Raw genomic sequence first — 15449 nt, 5'->3', positions numbered from 1 at the left:
GAAAAATCAAAGTACGCGAAGAGCTATGGTACGGTCTCTACTTGAAATAGATTAACAGAGACAAAAATCTGTCAAAGATTACAAAATCATATTATGTCCTTCAGAGCGTAATCAAAGTTTTTCAATGATTTGACCTAGTTTAAATCTCAGATAGCCCAGTTTTAAATATGATCTTATTTTCAAAAAAAAAAAATTCTGGCAAAGTTTTATTAAGATCAAATAGAAATTGTGACATCCAGAGTGTTAACAAGATGTTTCTATGATTTGACCTAATGACCTAATTAAAGGTCTCAGGTAACCCAATTTTAAAGCTGACGTACCTTTCATAGAGAAAAACATTCTGACAAAAATGTATGATGACCAAGGAAAACATGTGGCCTCTAGGGTGTTAATAAGATTTTTCTATAATTTGATCTAGTGACCTCAGATAATCCACTTTTAGACCTGATCTAGATTTCATAGAAGATTGAAACATTCTGAAAAATTTGTATGAAGATCAAATGTAAAATGTGGACTTTAGAATGTTAACAAGGTTTTCTCTATGATCTGACTTAGTGACGTAATTTTTGTCCTCAAGTAAATCACAAGATTTATTGAAGCCAAACATTTTGAGAGAATATTTTGAAGATCACTAAACCAGCAGGCAACCTATGTTACAATGAACTGCTGATGTCAGTCACTGTATGTACAAAGTAAGTTCAATCACAGGATCAACTTTTCATGATGGAGGGACAGATGAGCAGATGGGATCACTTCACTAATACACTGGTAGAAGACAACAATTACAACTTTGTCTATTAGTACAAATATCATGGCATTTTAATTTTAGCAGTGTGTAAAAGGGTGTAAAAAACAATCAGTAGCATTCTCAATTTTAGATCAAAATTATACAAAGTAAAATCAATATTTGGCTTGTTGACGCAAGGGACCATTGGATGGACACAATATCATGTGATACTGCTGACAGTTTGAATATTGCATCTGTCCATTTTTAGCTCACCTGAGCAATGCTCCGGCGTCTGTCTGTCTGTCGTCTGTCAACATTTAGCTTGTGTATGCGATAGAGGCTGTACTTTTCAACTGATCTTCATGAAATTTTGTCAGAATGATAACCTTGATGAAATCTAGGCTAAGTTCGAAAATAGGTCATCTGGGGTCAAAAACTAGGTCATTAGGTCAAATCAAAGAAAAACCTTGTGTATATGATAGAGGATGTTTTTTTCAATTGATCTTCATGAATTTTGGTCAGAATGATTACCTTGATGAAATCTAGGCCAAGTTTGAAAATGGGTCATCTGGGATTAAAAACTAGGTCACTAGGTCAAATCAAAGAAAAATCTTGTGTTTGCAATAGGGGCTGTATTTTACACTAGATCTTCATGAAATTTGATCAGAATGTTCGTCTGGATGAAATCTAGGTGGAGCTGGAACATGGATCATCTAGGGTCAAAAACTAGGTCACCCGGTCAAATTAAAGAAAAACCTTGTGTACGCAACAGGGGCTGCATTTTACATTGGATATTCATAAAATTTAGTCAGAATGATTGCCTTGATTAAATCAAGGTCAAGTTAAAATATGGGTCATCTGTGGTCAAAAACTAGGTCACTAGGTCAAATCAAAGAAAAACCTTTTGTATACAACAGAGACTGTATTTTTCAATTGATCTTCATGAATTTTGGTCAGAATGATAGACTTGGTAAAACTAAGGTCAAGTTTGAATATGGGTCATCTGGGGTCAAAAACTAGGTTGCTAGGACAAATCAAAGAAAAACGTTTTGTATGCGATAGAGGCTGTATTTTGTCAATTGAGGTTGATGAAATTTGGTCAGAATGATTGCCTTGATGAAATCTAGGTCAAGTTTAAATGTAGGTCATCTTGGCTCAAAAACTAGGTCACTAGGTCAAACTGAAGAAAATACTTGTTTACACTTAAGAGACCACATGTTTGGTCCAATCTTAATGAAAATTGGTCAGTATATTTGTTTCCATGAAATCACTAGGTCAAACATGTTTACGCTGTTATGGTGTGTATCTCAGGTGAGGGACCTAGGGCCATCTTGGCCCTCTTGTTTTTTTTACATTACATACTTTGTGCGAGTTTTTTCTAATCTTTCTAATTCATTGTTTTGTTCTTATTTTCGTATAAAAAGGGCAGTATCTTTAAAATAATCAATACTGAAATTATGGCAGTGCTATTTATAGTGAGGTATAAGACTGTCATAAAAATAAAACAAGAGGGCCATGATGGCCCTATATCGCTCACCTGTTATCATTGCACTTAAGGACAAATCTTCAAGGTCAAAAGATCATAATAGAAATCAATCAAAAGAATTATGAGAAAATATAGTTGAAATTTTCTTTAAGTAACTTTAAAAACAAGATTTGAAAACTTTTTGTAGAGGTCCACTAGGCAATGCTACATGTCAAATATCTAAGCTCTTCTGGTTTATTTTTAGAAAATATTGAAGGTTTTTCTATGTACAATCAAGTAACCCCATGCGGCAGGGTCAATTTGACCCCAGGGGTCATGATTTGAATCAACTTTGTAAAAGTCTACTAGGCAATGCTACATGTCAAATATCTAAGATCTAGGCCTTCTGGTTTATTTTTAGAATTTTTTTTTAAGATTTTCCTATGTAAAATCAAGTGACCCCTAGGGTGGAGTCAATTTTGACCCCGGGGGACAAGGTTTGAACAAATTTTGTAGAGGTCCACTAGGCAATGCTACATGTCAAATATCTAGTCTCTAGGCCTTCTAGTTTATTTTTAGAAAAATTTTGAAGATTTTCCTATGTAAAATCAAGTGACCCCTGGGGCAGGGTCAATTTTGACCCAGGGGGTCATGATTTGAACAAACTTGGTAGAGGTCCACTAGGCAATGCTTCACACGAAATATCTAAGCTCTAGGCTTCTGGTTTTTGAGAAGAAGATTTTTAAAGTTTTTCCTTTCGGTTGCCATGGCAACCAGTGTTCTGCATGGAATTCAATTCTTTGAACAATTTTGAAAGGGCGCCATCCAAGGAACATCCCTGTGAAGTTTCATCAAAATTGGCCTGTTGGTTTAGGAGGAGATGTTGTTTAAAGGAAAGTGTGGACGGACGTACAACGGACGGACGGACGGACGGACGAACAGACGGACGGACGCCGGACGGCGAGCGATCACAATACCTCACCCTGAGCACTTTGTGCTCAGATGAGCTAACAAGAGGGTCATGATGACCCTATATCACTCACCTGTTAAACATGGTCTAGGAATCATCAAGATAAACATTCTGACCATGTTTCATGAAAATAGGATCATAAATGTATCCTCAAGGGTGTTAACAAGCCTTTCCTTTGATTTGACCGGGTGACCTAGTTTTTGACCCCACATGACCCAGTTTCGAACTTGGCCTAAGAATCATGAAACTGAAACTGAAACTGAAACTGGTTTATTTGCTTAAACGCCTATTTCTACATTTAAAACATATTCAATGGCGTTTTACAATACAAGTTGAAATGAAATATTAAATATAAAATATTTTAAATAAGATTAATTAAAACGAATCAAAATAGCAATTATTAATTTAAAGTCAATGATAATACTATATTTTAAAATATTACTAACATACAATTATCACAGACAAACATTAAATTTCTATCACTGTCACCAGCATCACTGTTTAAAACTCAGTCAAAACTTAGAATAATGCAAAGTAGTCTCTGAAGAAATGCGTTTTCAACTTTTTCCTAAAGCAGTCAATTGAAGAACTTTGTCTGATGTTCAACGGCAAATTGTTCCACAACTTTGGCCCTATAGTACTAAAGCTTCTATCACTAAAAGTTTTTCGCTTGTTGAAAGGGACGATGTAACAGTCAACTGATGACTCCGAGGATCTGAGGGAGCGCTGGGGGATTTTCGGTGTTAAGAGTTCAATCAAATATGCAGGCGCATTTCCAACATGGCAACTGAACATGTACGTCAAGATCTTAAAGTTTATTCTGGCTTTGATCGGCAGCCAGTGCAAATCGTAGAGTGCCTGCTTAGAACTGTCTCTTCTTCTACGATTCAGAACTAACTTCGCACACATATTTTGAATGCGTTGCAGTTTTGCGATGTCACAATCAGAAATACCGTATAAAATAACATTACAGTAGTCTAAATGCGAAATAACCAGCGATAGCACTAAGGTTTCAGTTGCATCCTGAGTCAAATATTTGCGAATGTTTTTGATTCGGAAAAAATTCAACATTGCCGTTCTACACTTTATTTTTATATGCTCTTTGAAAGTTAAAGTTTCGTCCAAATAGGCCCCCAAATATCTGATGTTACTCTGTCTCTTGATTTTATCACCACAAATATCTATCTCGTGAATGTTTAACTTATTCAACTGAGGGGCACTTCCAAAGGCAATATGTTCAGTTTTTGAGGAATTCATTTTTAGTTTGTTACTGTTCATCCACTCATTTGAATCTGTAGCAAACTCCTCTAGTTCACCAATGGATTTAACCTCGATGGATGGTTCGGGCTTAAAACGTGTGCTTGCGGTGTGGTCGTCGGCAAAGCCAAAGACGGAAATGGACGGGGGAACAATGTCAAAAATCGTTCCTGCGTACGTGAGATAGAGCCCCGGCCCTAAACAGCTTCCCTGGGGGACACTACACGTAAGCTCACGTGCTGATGACACTGTTTGATTCACACTCACGCGGCAGCTCCGTGGCCTCAGATATGAGTTCAACCAGTCCAATGCAACACCAGAGACACCATACTGACATTTCAAAACGTCCAAAAGAATATCGTGATCTACCGTATCAAAAGCTGCACTAAGGTCTAATGCTATCAATGCAGTCACTTCTTGATGTTCCATAGCGTCCAAGATGTCATTGATAAGTCTCAATAAAGCCGATTCGCACGAATGATGTTGCCTGTATGCGGACTGATTTTTCGGAAGGAGATTATGTTCATTTACATGTTTATTAAGTAAATACAGTGCTGCTTTCTCTATCAATTTGGACAAGAATGATAAGTTGCTCACTGGCCTATAGTTTGAGAATATAAGTTCGAGACCAGCTTTCTTTAACAGAGGTCTAACTATTGCCTGTTTCCACTGCACTGGGAAGACTCCTTGAGTCAATGAAAGATTCACTAGTCTAGTTATAATTGGGAGGAGCTCATTTAAATATGACTTCAACACTTTTGTTGGAATAACATCAATTTCACACGACTTTGTTTGTAACTGGTTAATGAGTTTTCTAACTTCATCCTCACTAAGTTCATCAAATTTTCCAAATTCCGGCACATTTCTCATTGATGGTTTATAGTTTTCAAAACCTTTTAAGCTGTCCCGTATTTTCTGAATCTTTTCCATGAAAAAGTCAGCAAATTTGTCAGCTAGCGTATTTTCATTTTCAACAACAGGCATTGGATTCTCCGACTTGCCGCCGGTGAGATCTGTCACAAATTTGTAAAGTTTTTTGGAATCACCTTTGTATTCGAGCACTTTTTGGCTAAGAGTTCTCTGTTTTTCTAGTTTCAGTTCATGGTGATATTTATTAAGAGCAGTCTTGAAAATTTCATAGTCCTGTGGATTTTGGTACCTCCTCCACAAACGTTCGGATTTGCGCAGAATTTGTTTTAAGTGGCGGATATCCTCATTAAACCACGGTTTCGGATTTCGACAAATAATAGTTTTCTCTTTTAAAGGAGCGTGCTTGTCAATGATATTTTTCATTTCATCTTGGAAAATGTCAACATATGTCTCAATTGAATCACTTTCAATTTTCAAATCAGCAAGGTCACTAGCAAAATCTGAGTCATTTATGTCATTAAAGTTCCAGTAAGTAATAGACTTGCTGATGATGTTTTCCTTTTTCACTTTTGTAATGACTTTTACTACACGATGGTCGGATAAGAAAGGACCGGGTTCACATGAGATAAGTTCAACACCATTTGCGACCTCTGTGATCACAAGATCAAGACTCTGACCGAACACTTGTGTTGGGAAATGTACATGTTGTTGCAACCCCATAGCACATAAACAACTGTTGAATTCAGAAATAGTGTTGGTGTCGTCATGTATATGTAGATTGAAATCTCCCATGATCATGAGATTGGGGTACTTGGAAATAACGTCTTCAAGAAATTCGAAAAAGTCTTTAATGAATCTTCATGAAGATAAACAAGGAACGAGTTTCTATATAAGCTTAGCTTTCTATTCAATCCTTGATTTGTGTAAATGTATGTTTAATTCAAATATTCTGACCAAGTTTCATGAAGATAGGGTCATAAATGTGGCCTCTACAGTGTTAACATGCTTTTCCTTTGATTTGACCAGGTGACCTAGTTTTTAAACCCATATGACCCAGTTTCAAACTTGGCCTAGGAATCATCAAGATAAACATTCTGACCAAGTTCCATGAAGATAGATTATAAACGTGGCCTCTAGGGTGTTAACAAGCTTTTCCTTTGATTTGACCTTGTGACCTAGTTCTTCACCCCACATGACCCAGTTTTAAACTTGGCCTAGGAATCATCAAGATAAAAATTCTGACCAAGTTTCATGAAGACAGGGTCATAAATGTAGCCTCCAGGGTGTTAACAAGCTTTTCCATTGATTTGACCTGGTAACCTAGTTTCTGACCCCACAGGACCCCTAACTTGGCCTAGAGATTATCAAGATAACCATTCTGTGCAAGTTTGTATCAAATCAAAGCATAGATAAAACCTATATATGGCTGGAAGGGCCAATATAGAAAAGTTTGCCCCTTTCAGGGACAATAACTCTAGAACCCATGATGGAATATAGCCAGTTTTCGAAAGGAACTGAGATCTTATTGTGACTGAAGTTGTGTGTAAATGTGGTTACGATCGAATGTAAAATGTAACTTTATCGAGTTCACAAGATAAAAATTAACACATTTTGGCTCTTTCAGGGGTCAATAAGGAGCCGTAACTCCGAAACCTATGATTGGATCTGATGAATTCATCATGGAATCCAAGATCTATTGTTGTTAAAAATATTTTGCAAGTTTGTTTCAAATCAAACCATAAAATGATGTCTCTATATGGCTGCAAAAGCCCAAATAGCAAATTTTGGCCCTTTAAGGGGCTATAACTCTGGAACCCATAAAATCAATTGCAAAATGTGGTCTCTAGTCAAAAAGCAAATTTTGGCCATTTTAGGGGCCATAACTCTGGAATCCATGATGGGATCTGGCCTGTTTTCAAAAGGAACCGAGATATTATGCCAATATAAGTTGTGTGCAAGTTTGATTAAAATTTATTGCAAACTGTGATCTCTATCCATAGGCGTAGCCAGAGCTTCAAAAAGGATACGCACATGGAGGCACAAAGTGGGGGAGGGTGAGGGAGGGGTTTCCCCCTCCCGCTGATGGGGGTCCATATTTTGGAGACTTAGACAAAGAAGAGCTTGGCCAAGCAAGGCAATAAACGCCCGAAAGGTTTTATCACGGAAGGGGGCAAAATTTAAAGAACTTGAATGTTGAAACACAAAGGACAGGAACAACAAAGGGAAGAAATTCAAAAAAATATTCTCCACAAAACAAGTCCACAAAAAAAATCATCATCAGGCACAGATATGTAAAAATACACCTAACAAGAGCTGTCTGTAAGACAGCGCGCTCGACTTTTCTCAGTGCTTGACTCTGAATTAGAGCTTTGCAAGTAAAAAAAGGGACATAACTCTGTCAAAATTCAAATCAGAGTTATGGGAATTGTGTCTCCTGGTGTAGACTTTGATAGTAAATAACTATTTTGAGTTTCAAGTCAAAAGCTTTAACACTAACAGAGATATTTGACTTTATCAAAAAAAAATTTAAAAATTCTTAAGTTAAAAAGGGGCATAATTCTGTCAAAATTCAAACCAGAGTTATCGGAATTGTGTCTCTTGGTGCAGACTTTGATTGTATATAACTATTTTGAGTTTCAAGTCAAAAGCTTTAACAGTAACAGAGATATTTGACTTTTAACAAAAAATTATAAGTTAAAAAGGGGCATAATTCTGTCAAAATTCAAACCAGAGTTATGGGAATTGTGTCTCTTGGTGCAGACTTTGATTGTATATAACTATTTTGAGTTTCAAGTCAAAAGCTTTAATAGTAACAGAGATATTTGACTTTATCAAATTTAAAAAAAAAAATTCTTAAGTTAAAAAGGGGCATAATTCTGTCAAAATTCAAACCAGAGTTATGGCAATTGTTTCTTCTGGTGTAACCTTTGATGGTAAATAAGTGTTTTAAGTTTCAAGTTAATAACTTTGACAGTAACAGAGATATTTGACTTTATCAAAAACTTTAACCAAAATTCTAAGTTAAAAAGGGGCATAATTCTGTCAAAATTCAAATCAGAGTTATGGGGATTATTTCTCCTGGTGCAGACTTTGATAGTAAATAACTATTTTAAGTTTCAAGTCAATAGCTTTGATAGTAACAGAGATATTTGACTTTATCAAACATTTTAACCAATGGCGATGCCGACACTGATGCCGACGCCGGGGCGAGTGCACTAGCTCTACTTTTTCTTCGAAAAGTCGAGCTAAAAATTGGAGGTACCATCCATGTTGTACCACAGAAAAGTGGTCCCGGTTTTTCCCTACGGCCAATAATAAAAAAGTTACAAAATAAGCTATTTATAGTAACATAAAAGGGAAGTAAAAGAATTATTGTAAGTGAACAAAAAATGGATATGCCAAATAAAAACAAAAGAACCGCAATGCAGAGCAATGTAAACACAAAACAAAGTCATATGACCTTTGACCGCTAAATGTGACCTTGACCTTGATGCGCTCTGCATGTCGCCTCGATGTAGTGAACATTTCACCATTTTTGCTAAGTTTCTTTATAATCCTTCAAGAAGTTCAAGAGTTACAGAGCGGACACGAAACAAAGCCATATGACCTTTGATCCCTAAGTGTGACCTTGACCTTCAAGCAAAAGAACTGCAATGCAGAGCAATATAAACAGGAAACAAAGTCATATGACCTTTGACCGCTAAGTGTGACCTTGACCTTGATGCCCTCTGCATGTTGCCTCGATTTGGTGAACATTTCACCATTTGTGCCAAGTTTCTTTAAAATCCTTCAAGCAGTTCAAGAGTTAGAGCAGACACGAAACAAAGCCATATGACCTTTGACCCCTAAGTGTGACCTTGACCTTCAAGCCAGCCATCCGAAACATGCGCTCTGCACGTCGTCTGGATGTGGTGAACATATGTGCAGACATGTCAAGTTTCCCGGATTGTCTGGGAGACTCACAGCTTTTTGGCATAATTAAGTGAGATAGGTTTAAACATTTTTTTCACAGCTATGATTTTGTATTTCATTTTTATGAGTAAAAAGCACTTTTCAAAATATATTTAAAATGGTGAAATAGGTGTATTTCCAATCTATGTTAGCTACTGCTCATGTGCTAAAAATCTAGGAATGTCAAAAAGACCTTCAGATTATTCACATAAAAGAGACTCGCCTGCAAATTTCATCCAATTCCTCTGCTTAAAAGATAATAATTAAATAAATTTAAATCAATACTTTTTTGTTTACCTTGCTTAATTTCTATATTGAACTTGTCCATCTTTCATTTTGGACAGTACCATTAACTGTAAAAATGGGGTGCTTACCAAAAAGATACTGACTAAATGGCAAACAGTGCAGATCATGATCAGACTGCATGGACAATCTACACTGGTTTCAAAAGCAGAATCAATCGTGTTCAGCATGATAAGGGTTAAAATGTTTTAAAATGCAACTTAGCCCCTTAAAACATTGCCCAAATCAGTTAATCAGGTCAGAAAGGAAAATGATTTAGATCTAATCTGTTATACAGTTTTATATTCAACCAAAAATTTCCTAAAAAATGCTGGTTGATAAAATCTCCTGGATTTTCATCAAAACTCCTGGATTTTCAACCGAAATCTCCTGGAAAATTGTCCACGGAACTTGACATGTATGTATGTGCCAAATTTCTTTAAAATCCTTCAAGCAGTTCAAGAGTTATAGAGCGGACATAAAACAAAGCCATATGACCTTTGACCCTTAAGTGATACCTAGACCTTGAAGACAGCCATCCGAAACATGCGCTCTGCATGTCGTCTTGATGTGGTGAACATTTGTGCAAAGTTTGTTCGAAATCCTTCAAGAGGTTCAAGAGTTACAGAGCGGACACAAAATTGCTAACGGACGGACGGACACTGGGAGTATAACATAATACGCCTGAAGGCTGGACGGACAGACGGACACCGGGGATATAACATAATATGTCCCTTTGGGCGAATAAAAATGGTGCATTCTGGCGCATTTTGTGGCATATAATGCAAGGGGTCTTCGGACATTTAAAAGGTCAATATTTTGAACATTTTAACCTCTAAAAGGCTCCCCGGGAAGTTTTGGAGACTTAGATAAAAATAGTGCAATCTGACACATTTTCTGGCATAAAATTCTAGGGGACTTTGGATTAACAGGTCAGTATTTCGAAAATTTTAACTGCTGAAAGTACCAGTCTGAGAAAGATTATGAGAAATATTAACATTGACATAAACTGTTTCAACCACTTTCAGGCAGTGATGGGCGCGACAACACTAATAGCTTTCCCCATGAGTTTTTTATATTTTATATTTTTTCCTGTTTTTTTCAGTCTTTTTTTTTTTTTTTTTATAATATTGTCTGGTAACGACAGATGTCTTACATTACTTGCACAAGCACTATGTTTAAGCATATATGTGATGGGGAATGAACCCCTAATTCAGTGAAATTAGTCACTGTTGGAGGTATGATACTCGCCTGCTTGTATTAAAGATGCTATAATTTAGTAACTCTTATTTTGGCAACAAACATACCTGTAATTTTTTACATTACGCATATGCGTACTGTGCGTAATGTATGCTACACCCTTGCTATCATGTTCACAAGAAATTGTGGGTGCTTTAAAATATCAAAAGAGAGCTTAAAAAACATTTCATTTTTAACACAAACTGTATTCAAACAGATTTAACTGTTGATAATGAGATAATTCTCCATTAGTGAAAATGTTAGAACGTAATTAACTAATTAGAGTTTTCTTCGTAGAGCCTTACTAAAAAATAAGAAATAAAATAGTCTTAATCATAAAAATCATGGTGGCCTGGGATTCGAACTCGCAATGAAAAAGGAGGAAATGGAGCACATTACTGCTTGGCAAACAAAGAATTAGTGTTTGCATCTAAAACGTTGTATATGGACTTAATTTTGTGTCATTCTTTTGTTTGTGTTTACATTTCAAAAAGCCATAATACTGTGCAATACTTTAGTATATAGTGGTAGTTGTGCACTCTTGCTGATTTCAAACACATTTACTGTAAACATCAAATATCACTTCAAAAGACAGAAATCTCATTGTCTACATCCCTTGAAGGTTCCATAATCATTTTTTAAAATTACCTATATCTGTTGGCTGACGGTCAAAAGGACACAGAATGACATGGTCATTTACTGTGAGTCTACTCAAGCAGTAGTGGCACACAGTGTGTCCACAAATCAACAGTCGTGGAACTTTGTCTCCTTGGAGTTGGAACACTTCGTCACAAACTCTACACTCAAGTATTGTCTGTAAAAATAAGAAGCAACAAAACTGAACTTTAATATATGAACACTTGTGACACCATTTACTTCAGTGTTAAGATCATGTGCTACTGACTAAGTAAACTTTCAAATCATCTTCATTGTTAAGACAAAAAATCTGAAAAAGCTATGTCTCCGCGATGATACTACCTACTCTGAGCCTACTCCAGGAGAGGTATGTTCCAACGTAAGTCATGTCTCAACTATTGTGACAACATCTCAATGACAAAAGTTATGGTGTCGCTCCATGCGACCTTCTTGATTCAATTATTATGTGTAATACAACATTGATTCTATGTTTTCATGAGTAAACAGGTGATGTTGAAGTGAGATAGCTATATTAATTTTGCTATTATTAGCAATTTGGAAAATCGAACAAACTAAGTACAAAAACTATCATAAACTCTACACAAATGTTGCAATCTCGCAACGATAACTGAAAATATGTGACAGTATCGCGAGGTCTCAACATTACAACTGTCCTGGTAATGGTAGAAATATGTATTTGCATCTCCTATATGTACGTCAAAACCATTTACTTGTATAATTGGTCATTACATTCAGTTTAGAAAAGTCTACAATGCTTGTCTATGTTTAAATTTTACATTTACATGCAGGCAGATAAGAAACTTAAACAAAAACTGTTTAAGGCTGTGATATTTAGAGGAAAAAACAGCATGTCCTATCTCGGAAACGCTTAATCTACCTTATACGTAACAGCTATTCTTAGAATGAGAGCAGAATGGCATTTTACTGCAGACCCCATATATCTCATATTTGAGGCACCCAAGAAGAACTTTAGTATTATTTCACAAGTTTCTTTTCTAACTTCAAAATATGTAAGGTGTGGTATGTAAAACACCACAACTGTTCTGGTGTGGCGAACATTTCATATTTGACATCTTCCCTATTCTACCAGTGCTTATGTTTTCACAAATTTAAATTTATAACAAAACTCAATCATTTACTTAACATCCTGAAATTATTTCAAAATCGAGCCAGCAGTTTCAGAAAAGAAGATTTTTAAAGTTTCCACTATATACATACAGGGAAAAGTGAACATGCTCCCTTGTGGCCATGTTTTTTGACAAATCAGAAAAATTTGAACAAACTTGGTAGAGGATCACACAAGAACCATTAAATTCTGTGTGAAATTATTTTGAAATCGGACTAGCGGTTTAAGAGATGTTGTTTAAGATTTTTCTATTTTTAGCCCTGGCAACCAAGCAGGATCATTTGAACAGATTTGGAAGAGGAACATCCAGGCCAAGTTTCATCAACTTCCACCAAATGGTTTCATAGGAGATGTTGTTTAAAGGAAAGTGTGCACAGACGCCAGAAGGACGCCGGATGGAGAGCAATCACAATAGCTCGCCATGAGCTAACTGGAGTATCCAGCTAACGGATATCGAGGTAATGATATTCGACTGTACTATCAAACATTCTCAACAAAATCAAACCTGAAGAGACATATGAACAGACACAAAGACAAAATTCTCCAGTGTAACAAAATGTAACTAGTAGATGCTTTTGTAGAAAAGCACATGTCTCCCCCAATGTATAGTAGTAATAGGCAATAAGTCAATAGGGGACAGGAGCGAAAGTCAAAGAGACACTGATGGCTGGCTGCAATAGGGATCATCTACTCCGCATGTCCAATATTCCCACAAGGTTTCAACATTCCAGGCCTAGTGCACGCCCGGTAATCTCCAGAATCATAACCTTTTGGTTATGTATGAAAATGCTTCTGCTGTGATTTCGGTTATGATGGTTTTCACGTAAAAACAGTGACACAGGTAAGGAATTCTTACGTTTTCCTTCTAATATTACTATAAATTAAAAATCAGCGAATCCCTTACAGAAGCAAGCCTCTGTGGCGTACATGCTGCGTATTTGCTGTGTATATGCCGCGAACACAGTAGTACACCAGAAGAGTACATTTTACATACACCGCATGCCGCGTACATGCCGCATACTATTTCGACGAGTACACAGCATATACGCAGGAGGTCACTAGTACACTTCAAGTACGCAGCACAGACTCTGAAAATTTAAGGAGTACACTGCATGTATGCAGGAGGGACTTGTACAAGAAAATAGTACACTGCATGTACACCGCAGATACTTTGAAATTTGTGCAGTACACTTCATATACGCGGGAAAGACTTGTACAATTTCTTTTGGCATTTAAACTTAGGGGTTTTTTTTATAAGTTAAAGTCTGAAGTAAACTTCATATATGCGGGAGGGACTTGTTCATTTTCTTTTGATGTTTATACTTTGAATTTTTTTAGGTAAAAGTCTGAAGTACACTTCATGCAGGAAGGATTTGTACATTTTTTTTTTTTTGGGGAAGCAAGAACTTGATTTCCGAGTAACTTTTATCTTAATAGCATAGAATAGTTCAGATTACCGGTATTCTGAACAATGAAAATTTGCCGAACTATTTGCAATGTTCATTTTTGAAGCTTACATCTTAGTGATTTCTGAGCTGCACCTTGCATGCAGTGTAAAAATATATTCTTTTTCATTTTGAATTAATCCTGGAGCTTTCTAACTTGGATAATTGAAAAGCCTTATTTGAACTTCATTGCATTATATTTTGTAATACATGAAATAATTACCAAGATAATGCCTCAACAGCGCCCGAATGAGAAGAATTAATAGCTCTCACTGTTATTTGAATACTCTTAAGCAAAACACCATTCTATCATGTTTTATAAAGGCTTTAATGCTCATTATGTTAACTCATTAAGGCCTCACCAAATTAAAAAGTTGTTCATCGGATTTGCCACTCGTATATTTTCAGAACGTTTTTGGCTAATTGCGCTCGCCCCATTGGAAAAAATCAATCCAAAATTTTTTGGTGTGCTACTTTTTACGGACGTAAAAGTGTATAAATGCTTATATAATTCCAGTCCTAGATTGTTCTCAGATGGATTTTAATCAAAATAAATACATACTACGCACACATCGTCTATAATAAATCATAACACTTATATTTAGTTGCATTTAAGTTGTTTCCCCTTGATGCAGTAACGCCATTTTCTTCAAATGTTTACCAAATTACATGCTACAAAAATTGATTTATTTCATTGAAAAGTGGATGAAGAAAAGCATACTAATTTATTTGATAACATCAATCTACATTATTTTGGTAAGGGTAAATACTTATTGATGCATGTCACTTATCTTTTTTCTGTTTTTTTCTGTCCAAATGATCAGCATTTGCATACGAAAGTTGGTGGGGTAAGGAATTTACATTATCACAGCACACAAGAGTACACAGCATGTATGCAGCAGGAGTACACAGCATGTACGCCGCAGGACTCGGGCTAGGAGTACACAGCATGTACGCCGCAGGAGTACACAGCAAGTACGCCGCAGGGGTAGTACACCGCAGGCGCATTTGCATGTGAAAAGTGTATGTGCCGCGTACATGCTGCGTACTATTTCCCGCATACTAAATTCCTCCAGCGTACATCATGTGTACTATGTAGTCCACAGCATGTACGCAGCAAGTAGTACGCGGCAGAGCTCATTTGCATGTCAAAAGTGTACTACAAACCTACTATCGGTGTATGTGCGGTGTATATCCTGCGTACTATTTAAAGCCCTTGATTTCAGTACACATCATGTACGCATCATATACGCTGTATGTACACAGCAAGAGTACGCAGCAGGCCTTTTTCTTCTGTAAGGGATGCTATTCGATGCACGATTGAACAATGGTTACATACATACCAGATTTTCCGTGCAGCTACTAACTGTTTGCTTCCTGTCAACTTTAGAAGTTGTACACATATTGACATTTCAACGTTTCTGTGCCACCCATACCGCTTTTTGCTATTGTTTTCGAAC

General features: G+C 36.4%; 1 protein-coding gene across 2 annotated transcripts in view; it reads right to left on the bottom strand.

Annotated features, from left to right (window-relative positions):
- The window catches only part of LOC123524441 (E3 ubiquitin-protein ligase TRIM23-like), a 199447-nt gene that overhangs the window by 140059 nt on the left and 43939 nt on the right, over window positions 1-15449 (bottom strand). For both annotated transcript variants that reach the window (XM_045302646.2, XM_053539898.1), the window contains exon 2: window positions 11410-11575. In XM_045302646.2, coding sequence (XP_045158581.1) covers window positions 11410-11575 — 166 coding nt within the window. The remainder of the gene's footprint in view (window positions 1-11409; window positions 11576-15449) is intronic.

Source organism: Mercenaria mercenaria, chromosome 3 (assembly GCF_021730395.1).
Source record: "Mercenaria mercenaria strain notata chromosome 3, MADL_Memer_1, whole genome shotgun sequence".
Classification (NCBI taxonomy): Eukaryota; Metazoa; Mollusca; class Bivalvia; order Venerida; family Veneridae; genus Mercenaria; species Mercenaria mercenaria.
This window is presented reverse-complemented; position numbering and strand designations above follow the sequence as displayed.